This window comes from Varanus komodoensis, unplaced genomic scaffold (genome assembly GCF_004798865.1).
Source record: "Varanus komodoensis strain SLA01 unplaced genomic scaffold, ASM479886v1 scaffold59_1, whole genome shotgun sequence".
Lineage (NCBI taxonomy): Eukaryota > Metazoa > Chordata > Lepidosauria > Squamata > Varanidae > Varanus > Varanus komodoensis.
In genome coordinates this window covers 369,345-391,600 of record NW_025336221.1, presented here as the reverse complement: position 1 = coordinate 391,600, position 22,256 = coordinate 369,345, and the positions used below count along the sequence as shown (strand labels likewise).

Sequence of the window (22,256 nt, the reverse complement as noted above, 5' to 3'; positions counted from 1 at the left end):
GTTTCTAAATTTATAGCAAGGCTTTTCAGGGAATGCTCAGTTCTTCATCTTTGAAGAGGTCTACTACAACCTCTATACAAGCTTGTGTGGTATAGCAGACAGCTTTTAGTTTTAACACACAGAAGGCTGATTCAAATCAGTACTTGCCCCGGAGTTCATGATTTGGCCTTGGGGAAGATGGTTTCATCTTTCTCAGACATGCCTGTGATATAAAAGCTGAGAGAGGTTAGCAAGGCAATCTGCAGAAAGAATGTGCCCTAGAAATGCTAGAAATGGAATGTGCCTGCACAAATTTCTTTCAATATTTTCTTGCAAATATGTAAATGTCTTCTAACTGATATCAGCAGATGAATCCCAACACTTAAATTCATGATTTTTCTGATGTGCCCTGCTTAGAACTGAGTGAAGGAACTTTTCAGTGCCTCAGTGAAGGAACTTTTCAGTCCACCACATGCTTGCTCCTACCCCTGACCTTCAGAGTATTCCCCATCAAAATTGTTTATGCTGCTTAACATTTATGTTAAAACATTTATGTTAAAACATTTATGCTGCTTTATTGTTGTAAGCCGCCCCGAGGCTTCGGCGAATGGGGTGGCCTAAAAATGTTTAAAAAAAAAAACATAATAAATCCCTAGAAGGACACTCCCTCCCTCCTCCACACCCTTGCCGCCAGCATGGGAAGGAGTGCACACAGAAGCTGCCTTCTATGGTTGGAAAGGTGATGCCAAGGAACTTCAAAGAGTATTTCCAGTGCTGTTGTCAAAAACATCTAGAAGGTATCTGGTGGTATTCTTAATAGTTATTCTATACATTTTCTCTAGAACAATAAGGGTGGGATACTTGTGTACATCTCCCCTCATCCTAAGCACACAGTATTCAGGATTGGGAAGGTGAAAATGGAAGTCCAACAACACCTGGGAGCGTTCCTTATTCCTGCCCTTCAAGCTCACAAGGCCACTATTATGTCCTAAGTCATCCTAAAATGCACAACTGCTTAACTTGTTACAAGTTAATGGCCAAGGAATGGTCCAGGAATACCTAGCTGGAATTTTAAAACTCCAGGGCCTGATGAACTCCATCCCAGAGTCATAAAAGAACTAGTGGAGGAACTCTGAGAACTACTGGCTATTATCTTCAATAAATCTTGGAACAGAAGAAGTGCCAGATGATTGGAAAAGGGCTGATGTTGACCCTATGTTCAAAAAAGGGGAAAAACATGAGCCTGGGAACTATAGACCAGTTAGTATGACATCAATTTCTGGAAAAATTCTGGAGCAAATTATTTAAAAATGCATCTGCAAGCATCTTGAAGAAAATGCAGTGATTACTAGAAGCCAGCATGGATTTATAAAAAATAAATCCTGTCAGACTAATCTCATTTTTCACTGGGGAACCTCCCAAATGGACAAAGGGAACACTGTGAACATAATGTACCTAGAGACTTCAGCAAAGCTTTTGACATAATGCCACATGACATTCTGATAAGCAAATTAGCAAAACTTGACTAGATGGAAAAACTATTAGGTGGATCCAAAATTGGCTGGTAAACTGGACACAGAGTGCTCATCAATGGCACCTTCTCAAATTGGATGGAGGTAACTAGTAGTGTTCAGTCCTGGGCCCAGTACTCTTCAAAAATTTTTTTTTATGATTTAGATGAGGAAGTACAAGGAAAGATAATCGATTTTGCAGATGATACAAAACTGGGTGGAATAGCAAACACCCTAGAAGATAGAGTGCAGATTCAAGGCAAACTTGATAAACTTGAACACTGGGCTGAAAGCAACAGAATGAGATTCAGTAAGGACAAGTGCCAAGTCCTCCACCTAGGAAAAAGAAATCAAATGCATTGGTACAAGATGAGGAATATGTGGCTCAACAGAACTGAAAAAGAAAAAGATCTTAGAGTAATTGTGGGCAATAGGTTAAACATGAGCCAACAATGTGATGCAGCTGCCAAAAGGGCAATGGTATTTTGGGATGCATTAACAGAACTATTACTTCCAAATCACAAAAAGTAGTTCCTCTATACTCCTCACTAGTCAGACCTAACCTGGAATACTGTGTCCCGTTCTGGGCACCAAGATTTAAGAAAGATGCAAGTACTGTAAATTAGAAAGGGTCCAGGGGAGGGTAGTAAAAATGATCCAGGGTTTGGAAACACTGCCCTATGAGGAGAAACTGAGAGAACTGAGCATGTTCAGCCTTGAGAAGAGAAGACTGAAGGGGGACATGATATCCCGCTAGTACCTCAAAGGTGGTCACAAAGAGGAAGGTCAAGATCTCTTCTTGCTGATACCAGAGTGTAGGACACGGAATAACCAATTCAAGTTGTGACAACCCAGATTCAGGCTGGACATTAGGAAAAACTGCCTCACTGTCAGAGCAATATGAGTGTTGAAGCGGCTAGTTGAGGAGTTGCAATCCTTTGCCTTTCCAAAATGTTCCCCAGGGGATCAAGGGCAGCTTCTCCCTGCCCTACCACTCCTTCCCTTGGCATCAACAGAGAAAAATGTTTACTACCCACTAATTAAAGTTTGGCGAGAATGATATAAGCAGGGTACAGTTGCTCCAAGATTCTGTTACCTAAATCAGCCCAGGGTCTATTTTAATATACTCACAGTTAGCTATACTTGACCAAAATGATTTGTTAATAAATTAACTGGGGAGATGCTTTTGACAGCTTAGCTTTGTTAGGAACTAATCTTTATTTGACAAAAACATTAAAAATTTCCTTCAGAAAAAGTTCAATATTTGCTTGACATTGTAACATTTAGATACTGGGCAGCAAAACTCGAGTGGCAAAACAAGCTAGTAATGTCACACTTCAGGTTCTGTCCACCCCACCTCCATATTTTTTTTCAAATGTTTTTGCCAGAAATAAATTGCACAAGTATTTATAAAGGCATGCCAAGACTTAAAGGAACTGGGAGTTTTTGCTATATTGAAAAGAAGCCACCAAAAGTCTGGATTTTAGGCGATCAGCTTCCAATTCTCGGAAGAATGAATCATCATCATCGTGCGTGATCATGTCTTGCAACTCTTTAATCTCTTTCTCCATCTTTGATCTCAGCTCACGTTTCACTTTGTTTAATGTCTGAAAGAGATTAAGGTGCAGCTGAGCAACTGAAAACTTCAGCCACTATTCCGAAAGACTAAGGTGATAAAAGACTTACTTTTGCATGTGCTCTTTCTCTGGTTTGGATTTCTTGGCGTTGTTCTGAAACGGCTTCAGCCAGCATTGAAAACTTAAGTATAAGACAAAGAAAAGTTAATGGCATGCAGGTAGGCCAGGCTTTCCTCAGACATCATAGGAAGAATTAAGCCTACCTGATCCTTATAGTAGTTTTCCATGGACTCTAATTCCTGCTGATGTTGTCTCTTTTGTTCAGCCTGCTTGTCTCTGGCATATAGTCTCAACTCATGCAATCTTTGCTTCTGAATTTCCAACCCTTCTTCAAAAAGGTTTTTAAATATCTGCCAGAGAAAATATGACATCCACAAGCCTAAAGATAGTTTATTTTAAAAATGACAATACTGTTTTGATCAGGATATGGCTAACTGCACTTCAGTCCCATTTCATTGGAATTTCACTTCCTTCAGTTAAAGACCTTGTTATGTGACTTGACAAAATGGACAATGCAGATCAATGTTAACACGAACTGTAAATTAAATGAAGAATGTTTACCTCATTAATCATTTGTAATTATTTGTCTGTTTGTTTAAAACATTTGTATGCCGCCCAGCTGTGCCACAGCACCTCTGGGCAACTCACAATTACAAGATAAAAACACAATTAAAATGCAATAAGAACCAATAACATTAAGAAGCCTATTATGTTTAAACCTATTTGCATATCATCATAATATCATTAACGGCACTTTTCTGAGTTCCCGAATGTAGAAAGTGAAGAAGGCATTTTTCTTATAATAATACTAGAACCTGGAGTTTCTCCTATAATATTAGAACCTGGAGTCACCCCCATGAAGCTGATTATTGAGAGATTTGGGCAGATAAAAGGAAATTCTTCTTCACACAATGCATTGTTAAACTAGGGAAATCAATGCCATGGAAAGTAGAGATGGCACCAATATGGACAGCTTTAAAGAGGGACTGGACACATTCTGGAAGAGAAGGCTATCTATCAACGGTTACTAGTTGTGTTGGCTATGGGCTCCCTTCATTATCAGAGGTGGCCTACCTGCATACACCAGTTGCTAAGGAGCTCGGGCAGGTAGAGGTCTTGCACCCATCCCAGGAAAGAAATCCTGTGGGTAGCTGGTTTACCACAGAGGATCCTTGCTTTGAATCAGCATGACTGTTGTTCCAGTGTAGGAACTTAATGCATTTAAATCCAAAAACAAAGTGGGTCCCTAAGTCTAATTCGACTGCTTAAAATTGGCCATCATTCTGACAGAGGGATGAGGCATATCTTACTGGCATAGCAGAGATACTGCCATCATAAAAGTGCTCTCTTGTGGCCAAATTTCATGCCATGCTACTAACTTAGGAAGGTTTCTATCACTTGGGTAAGGCTGCTGTTTTGATACTGCAGAAAAGCAGCTTTCCCACATGACACAGGCATTCCCACATTATCCTGTAATTTAAGATGCCATCAGTGGAGTCCCGCAGCGTTCTGTATTAGGACCAATGCTTTTCAACCCATTCATAAATGACCTGGAATTAGGAGTAAGTAGTGAAATGCCCAAGTTTGCTGGTGACACGAAACTTTTTAGGGTGGTGCAACCCAAAAGGGGTTGTGAGGAGCTCCAAGAGATCTCTCCAAGCGGGGAGAGTGAGCCTCCAAACGGCTCGTTGAAATGCTGCCCAATACCAGCAAGGGTCGAGTAATGTGTGGTGGGCAGCTCAGTGAAATGGCAGTCCAGTGCTCAGCTCCTGTGAGCAAGGCAAACTTCATGCCAGGCAAAAATGGGAAAGGTACAGAAAACAGAACTTGCAAAATCTTACTCCCCTTATACAAATCTCTGGTATAACTTGGTTGCCTTATCAGATAAATCACATTATTGAGCTGAAAAATGTACGGAGGAGGGCAACAGAAATGATCAGAGGACTGGAGCAACTCTCCTATGAGGAGCAGCTACAAGCCCTGGGACTATACAGCTTAGAAAAAAGGCAAGTAAGAGGAGGTGAAATACAAGTGTTTAAAATAATGCACAGTGTGAGGCAAGTTGAGAGGAAGACATTTTGTTCCCTTTCTCATGACACTCGAATGCAAGGTCATCCCATGAAGCAGACTGGTGGGACGTTGGACAGAGAAAAGGAAGCACTGCTTCACACAATGTATAGCCAAACTATGGAATTCGCTGCCCTGGAAAGTAGTAATGGCCACCCATTTGGGTGGCGTTAAAAAGGGGATTGGACAGATTCATGGAGGAGGAGGAGGCTGTTAGTGGCCACTGGCCTGGCCGGCTGTGTGCTGCCTCCTTCAGCAGAGGTGGCCTGCCTGCGTACACCAGCTGTCGAGGGGCTGGGCAGGCGGAGGTCCGGCACCCATCCTGCATGAGGGATCCTGTGGGCAGCTGGTCTGCCGCCGTGTATGGAGTGCTGGACGGGATGGACCTTTAGTCTGATTCAGCTTGGCTTTTCTTAGGTTTTTATGTAGAGCAAGGTCCTCTTACTTACACGTTCCTCACGTGTCCGGGCCCTCATCATCTTGGCCCGCAGCTGAACTCTGTAATCCTGGTAGTACTTTTTTGCTCTTGCAATTTGCTGGCGTCTTTCCCTTATTTTATTCTGAGTACATCTCTGTCGATGAATGCGTTGCTTAAACTCTTGCTAAATACAACAAGGAAAAAATAGGAAACACAACAACATTTCCTTGAGAAGAAGGAAGCAGGCATCACAGGTATCTGAAAGGGTTTCAGTGACCAGTCCTTGAATGTTAGAAAGCCCCTTCCCCATCCCAGACTTGGGGTATTGGCAGGACAGGGCAGCTCAACATTTGTAACATGATACTACTACATGTTTGTGCTTATCCTGAAAGGCAGTGTTCAGTTGTTTAACAATCAATCAATAAATGAATGAATCAGGAGTTTGTTCCCTCTGACATACCAGCCTCCTGTTCTGAGCTTGATCTTTCTTAATAAGGTCGACAAGGAGGTCATGCTTCTTCACCGTTTCTAGTACCTAACAGGAAAAAGTACATACACTTCACCAATCCATTTTTCTACACATCAGGTTTCAGCAAGACCTTTCAAGCAAGTCTTTCCCCCAGCAAAACTGGGTTGACTGTCTTGTTTTCTTTCCTTGTACACACTAAGTTGGGGTAGGAAGCAGCTCACATGGAAAGCTGGCCCTCAACTCTAGCGCCCCTGTTTTTTCTTCAGCAGCCCCCTGTCCCTTCTTACAAGAACAGAAGCGTTGCTTTAGCCCTGCCACAGAGGCCGAGCTAGCAGTCCACGTTCCACTCAACTTTCCTTCCCTCTCAACCCCAAAGAGGGCTGGATCCATGTTTAAGCTGGGTCAACTGTACTGGCAGAAGTGGACACCCCACTCCTTCTTTCTCACAGCAGCCCCTCCAGCCTGCTGAAAATGCCACACACGCGGCATGTTCACAGGTAACAATAGCCCACCCTGGCTTCATTCACCCGTGGGGCTGCCACGTCGTGCTTGGTGCCTGGCTTGCCATGCCATGCAAGCCCAAGTGGCAGGCATTGTCTGAGTGTCAGACAACCCTCATGCAACCCTCAGATAAGCCATGGGTTACATGAGGGTTGTCTAAAAGTCATTCATCACTAAATGGCCAGAAACATCAATCATCTGCATCGAAGCTGGAACAGAGTGAGTTCTGATGTAAATGTCAGAAGATGATCAGCACACAGAATAAATTAAGATTCCAATGCATTATGCACAACTCTATTACATATTAGAATTTTGCCGAATAGCACATGCCAGGGGTTCCAATTATAAATAAAGCATCAGTATCAGGAGAAGGAGGACATCCTTGCCTACTGCCTTTCCAGAGACAGAGACAGAGACAGAGACAGAGACAGAGAGCGCGCGCGCGCTTTAAAAAAAACCCAGACAAGACTGTTGGTCCTAACTTCTGGCTGTAGGAGCGTCCCATAGGAATTTAACCCAACTCAGAACTTATGGAAGATTGCTCACTTCGCTTTGCAGTTTCATCCGGGCTCGGTCACTGGGAGACTTCAGATGTTCGATCTGGGCAAGCTGTTGCCGCCACATCTTGTTCATAGCTGGGCGGGAAACGTGCAGGTGAGGGAATTCTTCAAGCAGCAGGGGTAAGAGGTCGTTCTCCATGACCTTCACTATGAGAGAAAGGCAACAGTGAGTCACCAGCATGTGCAGGACGTGTGCTCACCTTCAAGTGGGCAGCAGATTGTCTAGGGGGGCAACTTCTCATCTGTTCGGAGAGACCTGCCCATGAAGGGCAGGAAGGGCTTCAGTCCAGTTCCTCAGGCCTTGTGCTCCGTGCAAAGGCATCCAGAGCAGCTGAGAACTTTGGTCTGGGGAGCAGCAACCGGAAAAGGAAACGGAGAGGCACACGGTGCCACACCTCTGCTCCAGATCAGCCCTTCCTCACGAGCCCAGTTCCCTTTCTGAAAGGCAGCTGCCCAGATGTGCTCCTCACAGCCCCCTGGGTGCAGCATGCAGCTGAGCTCCTCCTTTGCCGCTTCACCCTCTGGAGGAATGCAGGGGGCAGGAACAGGCTCCTGTCATGTCAAATACCTCCCCCAGTTTAGGGGTTCAGAGAACGTGCGGCCCTCCAGATATCGCTGGACAACAGCGTTCATCACTCAAGCATTGCTCATGCTGGCTAAGCTCAATGAGCACTACAGCCCAAGAACATCTAGAGGGTTCGGCATATTTACAAGTAGTTTTTAATTTTATTTATCTATTCTATTTATATTTGGCCTTTTTTCCACTCAAGGAACTCAAGAGGTAGACACGGCCAGGTCTGCGTCTACTCTGAATTAATAATGGGAATAGGAATAAAGGTCTGAAGCCAGACAATTGAAATCTGCAGCAAGAAAACCAGGATTTTTTTCTGGCCTATGTGGCCAAAATCATTAGCACAAGTTCTTTTTAGTACTTATGGATACAGATGGGCTTTTCCCTTCCTTTTTCAATTTCAGCTGAAAGCTGAGATTCTCATTGTGCTCAATGAAACGTTGTTCTTTTTCTGTGTTGTTGTGGAATCTCAGTGTAGAAGCCCTATGAAATATTTTATCGATACGAGAGGAACAACTCCCCTCCCGCGGCAAGGTCTGCTGTTATTTTCTTTATCCACACCTCTTCCCAAGCCAGAGGAAATGGCACTGCAAAGACAGGGGGACCCCCTGTCCCAAAGTGCAGGTCAGTGTAGATTTACCTGGGCAGAGGTGCCACTCACTGGCAAGTGAGCACATCTACAGCTGTGGCCTGAAGCTACGCATTTTGGGCATCTTCGTACCGAAACAAAGCACGGCATCCTCAAGAACTCAGGCTTGCAATTTTTCCTAGCTGCCTAGTCTTCCTCATGGGCCTGGACACTACAGGAGGGCAACAAAGCCACTGGCCTTTCCCCACACTCAGAAAAATCAAAGCATCCCAGGGGCAGCTGTTTTGCCATCCCCCAAAAGGGAGCTGGGCATCTTTTGCAGCCTGACCTCCCATGCTGAACTGGCCAACAAAACTGGAGCCAGTCAACCAGGGGTTTTCAGCACAAACTGAGGACATGCAGAGGGCAGCACACCCCACCTCCGTCACCTGTTTCTGGAGAGCATTCTTGCAGCGATGCCACAAGAGAGCTGCTTCCAAGTCCGTTATGGGTGTGAAGGAAAGGCAAAACAAGGATAGAGATATTAACACACATGCTCTGGGTTATCTGCAGGAACACTGAGCTGGGGAAGCATTGCTGGCATGCTTTAAAGCAACCCCCACCCCACTGACTGGGCTGAACTTGCCTTGGAAGAATTTGCAGAGCACAAAGCACTGGTCAGAGCTTGGCCTCTCTGGTAGTGTGAAAGGTGGTGCTGAGATGAGTCAGAGCTAGAGTTGGGGCCTATGGCTAAGAACTAGGAAATGAATTTTCTTCCCTTACACAAGTCTAGACATATGGAGGTCATAAGAGAACTGCTTTCAATGATATATATTGTCAGGTCGCCAACAGTCTTGGCCTTCAGCCCACGCTTTCAAACGATGCCCAGTTTTGTACCAAAGAGCGTTCTACAGTTCTTACATGGAGGTGCTTTTTTTGGCTTTGCAAAGCCTCCCCTTGAAATCCACTGGCTGAGTTTGGAATTCCTAGGCACATTTTTTCGAGAATAAATATGCGCCACTTGTGAGGTTCTTGGAGGCTCCTTGAATAAGTGCTTGTGTTTTTGTTCCTAGATGCAGACACACATGGGAAATAGTTACTCAAGTGCAGCCATGCCCCAAAATAGAGCCCACCTATTTGCGAGGAGATTTACACAGACTAGGTCGAGTCTCCCAGCAGGGAAGATGGGTAGCACATGGGCATTTCTGTGAGTTCAGGCATGCAGAATACTCCATTTTCTACCCCACAGCTACAAATATCAGTGGTTGGACAAGAGAATCACATGACTTTCCTGATCATGCAGGGGAGGGAGTGCCGATTTACCCTAATCTGTGACCATCAAGACCTCAAGGCTTTTCATGCAGCGCGGGGGATTAGCTCTCCATTCTTCCTGCATCCCTGCCAAAATGGCCAACATCTTTCTGAAGATGGGAGCCTTCCAGTGTGATTGCCAGAGAGCCATTTTACATGGGGAAATAAGGCCTGATAAAAGTCCTGTTTTCAGAATGCTGTAGCTTATCTGCCCACAGGAGCCCGGCACGAACTGCATCCATTTCATGTGATCTTTAACAGACAGTCTAAAATTATCCATTTTAGTCATCTGAAAGCCTGCAGGGAAAGGGAATGCACTCAGTGTTGAGCGAATGACATCACAAATTTCATCCTCCTCCTGTTAAGGAATTTCCAGTACCTGTTCTAGAAACTCAAGGGCATGAAAGCCTGCAGAGCTGGACTGGGACAGCTTCCAGTCAGCAGTAGACTCCGCATAAGCGCACTGTGTGTGCCCTGCTTCCACCCACGCAAACGTTAGGATCACATGACCATCCCTGATGTTGCATGAGCAAACTTTTCTTAATGGCCTGTGGGCATGGCTGGAAACACAGTCACTTGGAAGGGGTCTGTCTGAAAGACAGGAATTCTTCACCATGAACCTTAGGAAAGCCAAGAGGATACAAGAAATAGTATTCTCAGTGTGTTTGTTCTTCTTACCATTTCTTTGGCCTTTGCTTTTAGCTTTGCAAGTTCAAGTTGTTCACTGGTTTCATACGCTCTTAATTCATCCTCATATGCTTTCATCAAGAGCTAGAGTGCAGGTTAAAAAGTCAGGTTAAGGGCTATGACATGTTAATAGATTCATATGCCACCTTTCAACATTTCTTCCCAAGTAAGATGGTAATTCCGGCTAAAATACCTCCAAATCAAGATGCTGAAGCAAAAATACAAAATTAAATGTTTACTAGCAGAAGTCACTTTTTATTTATTGCACGCTCAGGATCAGCTCACACGCAAGAAGCAGTTGCTGCGCACGAATTCCCCATGGGGCTTCTGAGCATGGTGGTGGTGGTCACCATTCTGAATATTCAGGGCACCCCATAGTTTGTTGTTCCATGTGAACAAACAGAAGGCGAGTTTTTGAGGTGGTTAACAAGCTATCCATAACCCTAAAACAGCCTGTGGGTTCTGGGTGGCTGGCAAGCCCACCTTTGATGGTTTCACACAGAGGAAGAAGCCACAGTGGTGGGCACCTGGGCTCCAACCTGGCCCTGTATACTTCCTGAAACCCACCATGGCTAACATGCCACTGCAAGCCAAAGCTCTTTACATACAGCCCCCTGTTTTTAAGGAGGAGTAAAAGTAGTAGTTGGTCCAGACAAAGTAACTAGTTACATAACAGGGGGGAAGAATAGAGACCCAAGCCCCTGTCTATACCAGGCAGGAGGTTACTGGGTGGTTGAGCTGGGCATAAGGGCTTTTCCAAGAAATTACATAGCTGAACAAACAATGATTTCAAACACAAGACTGCAATAAGCTGGTCAAAACTACACAACAATTAGAAAATTCTCTTAATCAAATTTTCTCCTTTGATTAAGAGAAAACCCCACTGTCACAGCAACAGAGAATTATTGTTCTTGTAAATACTGAAAGCTAGCTTTTTCAATGTTGAGTATACCTATGGGTGGGTTTGCTCACTGAAGTGATCAGGATTCAGCAGGTGCAGTCTTCTTCAAACTGGTATCCTCCAGTTGGACTAGTCAACATGTTTAATGTACATGGATGATGGGATCTGTATCCCAAAACTTCTGGGGGCTTCAGATTGGGGGAAGGCTGACCTTGTTGGCTGCATATGCAACCTTGCTGCTATTACCTTTGCTCTCAAGTTCCTCTCTTCTTGTTCCTTCTGCAAGCGTTCGCGCATTTTTCTTGCTGGCCCTCTTGCATCCTTCTGGAGCCCATTGCCCAATTCAGATGATTGCTGGTAACTGGCCGGAGGTGGGGAAGTAGAAAGGGACCGTTGCCTGCCAGGTTTTCTCCTGTGGTGCAGAGTAGCTATGAAACAGAAAAGATCTGAGAACTTCTAGTAACATCAAATGAACAGATAGATGCTTAAACACGAGAGAAGTGAAACTGATGCAAGTGTAAGGTTGCCCATTTCCATCACTGTTCTGTCGTACAAAGTCTCTGCAGTAACATATTCTGCCATAAGTCAGCCAGGGCGACTTATTTTATATTGTTAACCTGTTTTATATTTTTACTGTATAATATTTTAATTGATATATTTGTGAGCCGCCCCGAGGCTTCGGCGAATGGGGCGGCATAGACATTTTCTAAATAAATAAATAATTCTGTTTTTCAAGCCTGCATTCATTTTACTTTAGCAATTAGGTTCGTAGCTGTTTAGAAGAATATTCTTCTGCTCTGGATGAAACACTGACTTTGTGCTGCCAACTCAGGCAGAGAAGGTGCCTTCTGTTTACAGAAGAAGCCCCAAACGCATGGATGGAAAGTTGCAGTTCACTAGGACTTAATAAACTTCACACTCAGAACTGCTACCTGGTTCTGGTTTCCTGCGGCGGTAATCCATGATGCTATCGCTGTGCTGAGAAAGCTGGTCATCATCAGCCAGTGACTCCTCCTTGTTTCGCTCACCTAAAGCATACTTCAGCATCTGTTGTTAAAAGAAAATTGTCCTCTTGGTCAAGGGTTTACTCCAGAGCAACACCAACAAGTGTTACCTAATACCAAATAGGCATTCCAGATGGTTAAGCAGAGAATTTCCCATAAGCAGGGTGGCTGGCCCAGAAATTCAGCCAAGCCCGCTGCTGCACTGTTATGACTGAGGTGTGGATACAAAATAGGGCAGTTGCCTTAACCAAAGCTGATTCCCAGGCACTCATGGAAGTGTACTTAGGGCCTGCATGGTCTCCCAGGCAAGGCAGGTCCGCACTTGCTTAGCTTCAGCCATCGATCCATCCCACCCCACATCACCAGGTTTCCCTATAGCTGTGAACTGTAGAGGAGTGCTGCGCTGGGAGACAATTCCGCCAAGGCAGGTGGCATTCACTTACTGCATCTAGTTCATTCAGCCTGCGCGAGAGTTTCTCCGACATTTCACTCAGCTCCTGGCGAGACAGCCTTTCCTTTGCCCTTGCGAGGGGAAATGCTTCTTCGGAAAGGGAACTAGTCAGGGGGGAGCTTTCATTCTGGCTGAAAAATCACCACAAGGTATCAAGCTACAAACACACAGTGTCTTCTCTAGCACCGATCCATTCAAGCTATTCCTTCCACTGTGCTTCAACCAAATAAGTTCTTGGAGTGATTTCTGACATGAAGGGGTAAAACGAGGATTCATTTCAGCAAACAGTGTCTCCGGGACTAATGCCTAGCAACCCAATGGCAGCTCACACATGGGTCTTAATATCCACTGGCATCCCTGCATCCATATCTGAGGCGCTGCTCCTGCACATGGCAGACCTCACATTTTAAGAACTGTCACCTTTTTCAAGAATGGGCTTCTGAGGAAGTGCAGTGAAGAGTGAAACATCTGTTATTAGCACATACGATCTTAGATCAATGCTTCCCAGGTTCCTCCAGCAGTGCTGGACTACAGTTCCCATTATCCCACCCAGCATGACCAAACATCAGTGAGAATGGGGTTTGTAAACTTTGAGAAAACTCGTACCTTTCTTCAGTGAGCAGAATCCTTTGTTTAGGTCTTGTGCTTTGTGTAGATGCAAATCGTGGCAGGCTGTCCTCGAAACAAGGAGTTGGCGTATAATGAACATTCTCGTCTGTTTCCTTTTTAGTGGAGGAGAAAAAAACTCCCATTGAAGAAGAAAAGATAAAGTCGAAAAAACTCCTGTTGTTAAAAGTGAGCACTGAGGATTGCACAGTGGAGTCTGGGCACCCCAGATGCAGATTGCTGGGCCGTGACATTGGCTTAGGGCACTAGCAGTCCTTCAAAGGATGATGCTTCCTGCACTGTGAATCAGGCTAGAAAGGTGTGCTGAGTTCTGAGCAGCCAGCATCAATCTCATTATAAGCTAAACATTCTTCAGAAAGGCAGTCCTTTAAAATCTCAGCATCCCTGTATGACTCACAAGCAAAATCAGTACATTTCAGACAGCACACTTTTTCATTACGGGAATGATGTGTGGGAGCAAAAAAAAGCGACACATAACAGCACCAGCACCAACAACACTTGGTTAGAACAAAACTGGTGTGGAGTCTGCGAACTATCCCTGTGGATGTTCAAGCTGCAATCAGATGCAGTAAGGACAAGCTCTCCGCTGCATCCTTAGGGAACAACAAAACAATGGAAAACCAAACAGGCAGGTAATTGACCTTCAGCTATACCAGTAAGTCAGTGTTTACTTCTATTTGAAATCACTATGGCAAACTTAGAAGGCAAACACCTCATATTAGCATCAAGTCACATTCACGGGATTTGATGAAAAGAAAAACCAGTTTGCTTTGCTGCTGCAAAAACTGAAAAGTACCTAACAGCCTCAGGCTCTGAAGCTCTCCCTGGCCACCTTCTTTTCCCACCCATCACTGTGCCCACACATCCCAGTGTCTCCCCATCCATCACTGCCACTTTCCCACCACCACTCGGCCATCTTAGGGCTTCCTACTCCCAAACTGACTCTAGTCTTTCGTCCTCGCTGCTCTATGTCCTTGGAACACCTGCAGGAAGTGGCCTCTCTCTGCTCAGAAACCACCTTTCCCAAGATGCTTTTGGCCAAGGGCTTTAGCTGCTCCCTCCTGAAATCAAGCCAAAGAGCTGAGCCCACCTCCTATGCTCCTTGGCCGTTGCTCTACCCTCTCTCTGCTGCCTCCACTTTAAATTCTAATTGCAAGGTGCTTGGGACAGGGACTTTTTCACACTAATGACAGGACAGGAATCACCATGATCATAAAATAATCAGTTGCTTTTCATACCATAAGGATTGTGGATCCTTGCATTTTATTTTGATGTTGCCCATTGCCTTGGATGGAGGCAAAATTATATATAGGTAAACCAATAGATATAGATCTAGTACACTCCCCACAGTTCATGAGTTACCTTTCCTGCTTCATCATCTGTTCTTCGTTCTGGTACAGGTGCATCAAATATGCCAGCCACCGATGCTGGTTCACCCTCTCCACTTGGAAGATCTGACACCAGATGACACAAAAAATTAATGTATTTCTTTATATACAAGCACAGGTGACCGCCAGGCTCAAACAACCCAGTGTGCTTGACAGCGCAAGGCATAATAAGGAGAGAGAATGAAAACTTTGCTCATAAAAAATTACCTTCATGCAATAAGTGAGCTCATTTATAGATTTTCAGCCAGCATCATCTGTGGTAGCATTTTTCGCTCATCAGTTTAAACCAGATCTCCCAAGAGAAAAAGTTTGCATAGGATACATTAAGACCAAGATTTAATTGTTTCTATGGGTTCTGAATCAAAACAAACCAGAACGTGCCCTAGAAACAAACACGACAAAAGTGAGGGTGTCGTACTTGGGGTACACCATGACAAGGCAGGACTCACTGGAGAAGGCAATAAAACTAAGGAAAGTCAAAGAAAAGGAAGACCACTATGAGATGAGTTAATTTCACCAAGGGAGCCACAGCCCCGAGTTTACATTAGCTGAGGAAGGCTGTCAAGGGCAGGGTATCTTGGAGGACAGTCACTCTTGGGGCTGCCATATGTCTGAGATGTCTTGATAGCATGTAACTCAATCCTATACATGTCTACATAGAAATAAATCCAACTTCATTTTATTCATTGGATTTTTGTACCACTCGATCGTCCAAACTCTGTCCAGTTCACAAAAGCTACAATCCAAAATATAATATAAATGCAATATAAAATTTAAGTTTTTTCAATGTGTGTGTGTGTATAATTATCTAATATAAAACATAATATAAAATGGTTACCATGTAGAGAATTAAGAACAGTTTAAAAGAGCTAGAACAGTTACAGCAACAGTACCATGACCTGATAGATGTTAAAGGTCTCATCATTTCTCATCAAAAGCCTGGAAGTACAGTTCAACAGGACTCCCTTCCAGATTCGTGCGTAAAGGATTTGCAGCCGTAACTATCAAGGCATTTTCCTAGGAGCTGGGGAAAGGTATTGCTCTGTGAGGGAAATGAAGATCTAAGAGCATCTGCCACAGTGTTACACGACCTGCAGTCTCCAAGTTTAATGGGAAGAGGCTGGTGGCTTGAGCTAAGCATACGTAGCACAGATGGGAAAATGTGCACCTTCAACTCTCAGTAGCTGCATGATTAGGAATGATGAGAGTTGGAGTCCAGGAACATCTGGGGCGAGCCATAGGCAGCCCACCTCTACACTGGAACGAGACCATTTTCATCATAAATTATTTCAACAAAAACAGAACAGCCAAAGTGAACAGCCCCACGGGGGCCCATTTACAAGCAAAGGGTTTTCAAACACTTATTTTTTCCCTCGGTCAAGAGCACAAATTCAAAGTAGAAAAAGACAGCATTTATAGATATATATTAGGATATGCTTTACAAATCATTGCTCCTTCTTACGAGAAGTGGTCCTTGATAGAGAAAGGATGCCATCTGAAGGGGGTGCAGACTCTTGCCCAGGGGACTCGGTGAGCTGCAAAGGAAGTGCATCAACAAACTTTTTTCAGTAGAATGACTGCATATGCATGTTATCAAAATCACAGAAGTCAGCACAGAGATGCATTAAGAAAGGCAGGTCTTTCTCTGAATATTTTAAGAACTGATTTGAAATTTACTATTCTGACACCTGTTGTCCTGCTTACTTGATGCAATTATGGTATTTTATTGTTATATAATTGGTTTTATTGTCATGTTTTCAGTATTTTATTGTAAGCCGCCTAGAGAATCCTTTTGGATTAGTGGGCAGCATACAAATTTAAAAAGAAATAAAAAATGAATACAGAATCACTCGACATTTAAGTCACAAATACTGTTAGGAGAGACAAGATGCCATGAAACAAAAGCAAAATGCAGCACAGGATGTCCATACCCTCACCTCCACCCCGCTCCTCTGCAGTCCCCCAGCCCACGCTCCAAGATTTGGAGACTGCGGGGACAGGAGCTCCATTGTGCAAGGGGTCTCTTTCCATGGCTGAATGGAACCCAGCTCCAGCTCTGAGTGGTTTGCCACCTCTCATTAAGGAACTAGCATCATCAATTATGCATTTTGACTGAACCACTCATGCCAAAAATGGAGATGTTTCTATTTTCATAATATGTTAGGACTGGCTGGGGGACTCTGGATGCTATACTCCAAACTGTTTGGAGGACACCAGGCTGAAGAAGGCTAGGTTATGTTTGTTTCAACAAAGACAGAATGACCCCAGGTGTGTTTGTCCATTTATACATGTTCTCTATATAACCTTCCACTTGATAGCAACTTCACTGCTTGGTCCATGTAATAGACTAACCGCTACCTTTGGAAGTACCCTTCAAACAATACCTTCTATATACCTGTAAAAGGTTTCACACTGGGTTATGCAGAACTGCATATTAAGATATGCTCCTCATAATAGCAGTCACTTCGAAGTAGCTTTGCATTACCATCACATTTGCAAATCACTCACATTAGTTGCAGTGCACCACCCACAGGCTCCTATTATATTTACTCAGACATCATGGGGGCAACAGAATAATTACATAGACTTTATAGGGAATTCAATTAAGAATACATTCTTCCTCCTAAGCCTGGAAATTCTGATGAAACAGGAAGGCCTGGCAGTGACAACCTGGAAGCAGGTTTCTTTCTCTTTCTTTTAGTTTTGAATTGTTGTTATTGAATGTTTTAATTGCATTTTTTATTATTATTTAATCTTTAGTAAGTCATCCTGAGGCTTGTGCAAAGGACAGGATAAAAACGTTTTAGACAGAGAAATGAATAAATAAATACAATTCTACCACTCTGTAAAACAATCACTGACAATGCAAAGGGAAGCAAAGGAAGCATCCACACTCACATCAGAGGACGCAGGGCCTGGCGGTCTCTCCGGTGGCAGCACTGGGGACGGTGAATGCCTGCCTGAACTCCCACTGCCTTTTCCCGCCAGGCAAGGCAGCTGAGGTGCTAAAGGCTGATAGGGTGGCTGCAAAGGAATTGCTGGGCGAATCGGGTCCCCAAGCTTTTTGGCGTGGGAAGCCATGTGCACTCGAGGAAGCTCCTCAGCCTTTTCTGTTCCTAGAGGCAATCCATTTAGAGGTTGAGTTGATGTACTTCTTATAGTTTCTGTATAGCCTGAAGTGGCTGATCCTACCTAACCTTGGAAGCTAAGGAGGGTTGAACCTGGTTGAAAACTGGATGGATGACTTAAAATATTGTGAACATCCCAGAGAGCTTTGGCTCTGGGTGGTATAGAAATGTAATTAATGTAATGATAATATAGACTGGCCACACATACACTTAAATCACACTGTTGAGCAGTTCCCTCTAAAATGTCAGTCCTGGCATGGAACCAAGCAAGTTATTTATTGGATTGTCATACAAAGTATTAGGATATTGTGACTAAATTATTTCCTTTGGAGCACTTTCAACACACAGGCTTTGTCCCAGCTGCAGCCAGACTCATTACAATACTTGGACGGATTTTTATTTAATTAGATAAAGGTAGATGGAAGTTGCTGGAAAAACACTAATAAAAGTATTTTATTATTATTTATACCCTGCCTGTCTACCAAATATGGCACTCAAACATGAAGTCATGTTTGCTCCCACTGGATCACCAAACAACAATGAAGCTGGCTGGAGAAACACATAGAAAAATCCTTACTGGATAACTAGTACATTAATACAATTGATGACAGAAAAGAGAACAAGATATTTTAAAAGAGATTTCTGAGGAATGTAGTTACAGACTCACCTTGAGTTTCTGTAGCAAGGGCCCTTCTATCACTAGATGGCTCTCTAATGGTTGCAAGTCCTTTGGGTTCTATAGTTGTCTTTGAAATTTCTCTTGAAGCCATCAACTCTGAGAAAGTGAAATGTTTAGCAGCATTTGAATATGGATAGGGAAAGGTGCAGTTGTACAGACCCAGGAATGATGCCCCAAGAGCAAAAGACCTCTCTCTAAGTGGAAAGGAAAGTACGCCCACGGTGGTTCTCCCTAGAGAACAGCAGGGGTTTATAGCACTGTGGCTACTCTGCACTAATGGCAAACCAGGTGAGGCTCCCTCATTCAGGCACACCCCTGGAATGGGGGAACAGGGAAAACCTACATCAGCCCTGGAGCTGCTGCAGTAGAGGAAAGAAAGAACACAGATTCTATTTCCCCTAACCAAATAGGGGTCTTATACTCCCACAAAACAAGGAAGGAAGGAAAATCTGCTCAACTGCTGCATTCGATGAGAACTCTCAATCTGGAATGCATGCAGGAATCTCATTCCTCCTCATGGGGGTGAAAGTAACAAATGAACTGGTTTATACAATGTCTGAGAACAGCTGACCACACAATCTGTCCCAAGACAAAACGAGGGATTTTGGAGCTGGGAGTCAGAGCACATGATGTTTAAATAAACACTAGTTTCATTCATTTGCTCCTCACACCAGATGAAGATCTTTCTGCAATGCAATGATCAAACAACACAACAGTCTAACAAGAATTTAGGTTGGCACGCTTGGCATGCAAACTGGACAATTCTCACCATACCGCGGCAGACTGTTGGGAGGTTCCCCTTGAGATCTGAATCAGCCAGTTGTAAATTTGACATTCATCTATGGAATGCATTGTTTCGAGCATTTATTTGTGAAACCCTCTCATGGACTATAGACAGAATCACTATATCCTAAGACTTTTATGTTTTATATGCACAAGGTCTTTTAGGGCATAATCCTATGCATGGTTCGACAGGAAAAAGTTCTATGACTCCCAGCATTCACTAACCAGAATTATTTCCAGTCAAAAAACATTAGGTTTGTGCCTTATAATGATTCATAAGGATAAAGGAAAGGAAGTAAAATACTTGGAGGACATATTAGTGACTAGGGAGAGGCAAAACCTAGTATTGCCAAGTATTATAAGGCTGTGAGAGTTAGTAGCTGACAGAAACCAGGAGAGAAGGCAGGAGAGAAAGGAGGATCTGTGTGAGAGGAGTGTTTGTAAAGGGAAAGGGTGGTAACCCTCAGTCAGAAGTTATTGTACATTGTTCTGCTCTCTACATCTTGAAACCAATTCGCTTCTTGTAAAAATAAAGTTTTATTTTGTTTGTTTGTTTGTTTAAAATATTTCTATGCCGCCCCATCTCAACAAAGCCTTGGGGTGGCTCACAACACACAAATACTAAAATTATACAATAAATAATACAATAAATAACACCCCCCCAGTGCATTCTCGGCTAAAAATTATTGTTAAAAAATATTGTTAACTCAGCATCATAGGCTATTTGAATATCAGTGTCTTCTCTTCAGGACCACATAGTCCAACAAAGGAGTCTTATAGCTTGGGCACAATGTTGAGGGAAAAGTTAATTAATTCCTGGTGGCAGAGTTACATCCTGAGAGAAAGAAAGCTAAAGACACATCATATCCACACAAATTATAAGAGAGTATTCCATGACATACACCCTTGCTAAAACTGTTCTCTTTTGACTATACACGCAATTTTCAATACATCTCATTGCACCGAGCCTCAGTGTATACTTTAAATTTTGTTATTTTTACTTTTCTCTGCGCTAATATGTTTCTAATCTCCCATATGTATGCATGATTCCAATTCTGTTGATGTTTGATTTTAATCCATTTTATATTCCTCTTTAACAAAACAAATAATTACTTTCAAGGACTCTGTTTTTGTGTTTTACTCAATATGTATTTGCTTTCCATGTATGTGAAATATACAATCCTATACTAAAGCACACTTAGTAACAAAGTAATGTGTAAAGCTAACACCCACATCTAATTTCACTATTTGTAGGAGGAAGTTATGGATTCACTGAGTCCAAAACCCTCTAGTTTCCCCAACATATCCCTAAAATGGGATATGTTAGCCCTATATTAGAGTTAGCGGTGTGCACCAGGGTAGGGTTAGGGCAGGAGGCGGCAACCCGCGGCTCCAGAACCACACGTGGCTCTTGAATCCCTCTGCTGCGGCTCCCTTGCTCAAAACACGTGCCAGCACAGGCTCCGAGTTACAAAATACCATTAGGTGATGATGAGGCATCCACTCAGGAACCCTGCACTAGCTGGTTAAGTAAATTGCTACATTCCTCTGCTATTGTGCAGGGAAAGAGTGGAACAAGCTTCCTGCAGGCTCTCTTGTTACTCAAACCCTGCTGAAAAGATTCTCTTTGTCCCAATGTAATCTCCTTCATCTGAATGTTAAAAGCTGCGCTTGGGACCTGTCACAATTCACAGCACTTGACTGTTTATCTGCTAATCAGTCCCTAAACACACCTATATCTGTGACCTGCACAGGCAGCCAGGATCTGTGACCAGCGCCGATTTACTGAGCTTTTTCTCCTGGTAGGCCAACCATGGATAAAACGAAGAAAAGTTTCTGAAGAAAACCAAACATTTAATGGTATGTGGGTAGATTCATTTGCTCTTACTGCTGATGAACTTATGGGGTTTGTTGTTTAATGCATGCAGCCCTTTAGCACTGACTTTGACTCTGTAGGAAGCTGTTCTCCTATTTAAAACATATGAAAGGAATCCTACTAGTTTATAATGTAAGATTAAAAATAACAGTTTTTAGTGACTGAACAAGAGTTGCAGCTAAATCATAATGAAGATATAGATCTACTTCCTTGTTTTAAGAAGATTCTTATAAAAATTCCAGCAACATTATTACATTGGGAGAGGGATGTTTGTTAAATATTTCACCAGACTATTATTTATATTTGTTGTATTGCAGAAACTCCACTTACTGTATGAAAGTATCAATTAGTCCCTTTTTTATTCAGTTTGACAGGTGACTGCACCCTCCAGTACACGTGATAAAAGGATGAGGGCACACAGAAGCAGACAGCATTTTTGGTTTGCTGCAGGTGGCATGTTTTGTTTGCTGCAGGTGGATAATTTAAGTTCGGCTTTTTATTTCATAAATACGAGGAGGACTCAAATAGACATTGACTATTTTATTTAAAAGTAACCTTCAACCCAGTGCCTTTTTTTCGGAGTTCAAAATGTTTTTGTTGCATGCAGAGATAAAAAATTGTTTTCTCTGTAGCAGTTCATTGATTTCAAAAATGCAACACTATAGTTTTTTTATACATAGCATAAAGGTAAAAAACAATACATGCAGTGTTACCTTCATTTTAGATGTCAAAAGGTTTTTGTGGCTCCCGGTGTTTTCTTTTGTGAGGAAAACGGGTCCAAATGGCTCTTTGAGTGTTAAAGGTTGCCGACCCCTGGGTTAGGGTTAGGAAAATGAGGTGTCCTGGCATGATCTTGATGGTTGGAATGTGTTTAGAATGGACAGAAATGATGAGCCGTGCAGAAAAAGCTACTCAAGAAGGCTTTTTCAAAATCGCATTATTTTCAATGGTATTTTAGCCCTATATTAAGGTTAGGGGTGTGCATCAGGGTAGGGTTAGGATTAGAAAAACAAGGTGTCCTAGCATGATCTTGATGGTTGGAATGTGCTTAGAATATGCAGAAATGATGAACTGTGCAGAAAAAGGTACTCAAGGAAGGCTTTTTCAAAGTCACCCCTTTCAGTGGTATTGCAGCAGTTA

General features: G+C 43.2%; 1 protein-coding gene across 4 annotated transcripts in view; it reads right to left on the bottom strand.

Moving 5' to 3' along the window:
* Positions 1-2,689: 2,689 nt before the first annotated feature.
* The window catches only part of CEP95 (centrosomal protein 95), a 33,382-nt gene continuing 13,815 nt past the window's right edge, over positions 2,690-22,256 (bottom strand). For 2 of the 4 annotated variants that reach the window (XM_044449527.1, XM_044449529.1), the window contains 16 exons: positions 18,446-18,553; positions 17,549-17,766; positions 16,113-16,185; positions 14,625-14,716; positions 13,242-13,357; positions 12,628-12,766; positions 12,113-12,227; positions 11,427-11,608; positions 10,271-10,363; positions 9,203-9,350; positions 7,129-7,289; positions 6,073-6,147; positions 5,644-5,796; positions 3,331-3,477; positions 3,177-3,248; positions 2,690-3,097 (listed from right to left, as the gene is read on the bottom strand). In XM_044449527.1, coding sequence (XP_044305462.1) covers positions 2,918-3,097; positions 3,177-3,248; positions 3,331-3,477; positions 5,644-5,796; positions 6,073-6,147; positions 7,129-7,289; positions 9,203-9,350; positions 10,271-10,363; positions 11,427-11,608; positions 12,113-12,227; positions 12,628-12,766; positions 13,242-13,357; positions 14,625-14,716; positions 16,113-16,185; positions 17,549-17,766; positions 18,446-18,553 — 2,072 coding nt within the window. In that variant the 3' untranslated portion in view covers positions 2,690-2,917. Of the gene's footprint in view, positions 3,098-3,176; positions 3,249-3,330; positions 3,507-3,526; positions 3,663-5,643; positions 5,797-6,072; positions 6,148-7,128; positions 7,290-9,202; positions 9,351-10,270; positions 10,364-11,426; positions 11,609-12,112; positions 12,228-12,627; positions 12,767-13,241; positions 13,358-14,624; positions 14,717-16,112; positions 16,186-17,548; positions 17,767-18,445; positions 18,554-22,256 lie in introns of those variants that run through there. The other 2 variants (XR_006416572.1, XM_044449528.1) reach the window with 2 other exon arrangements.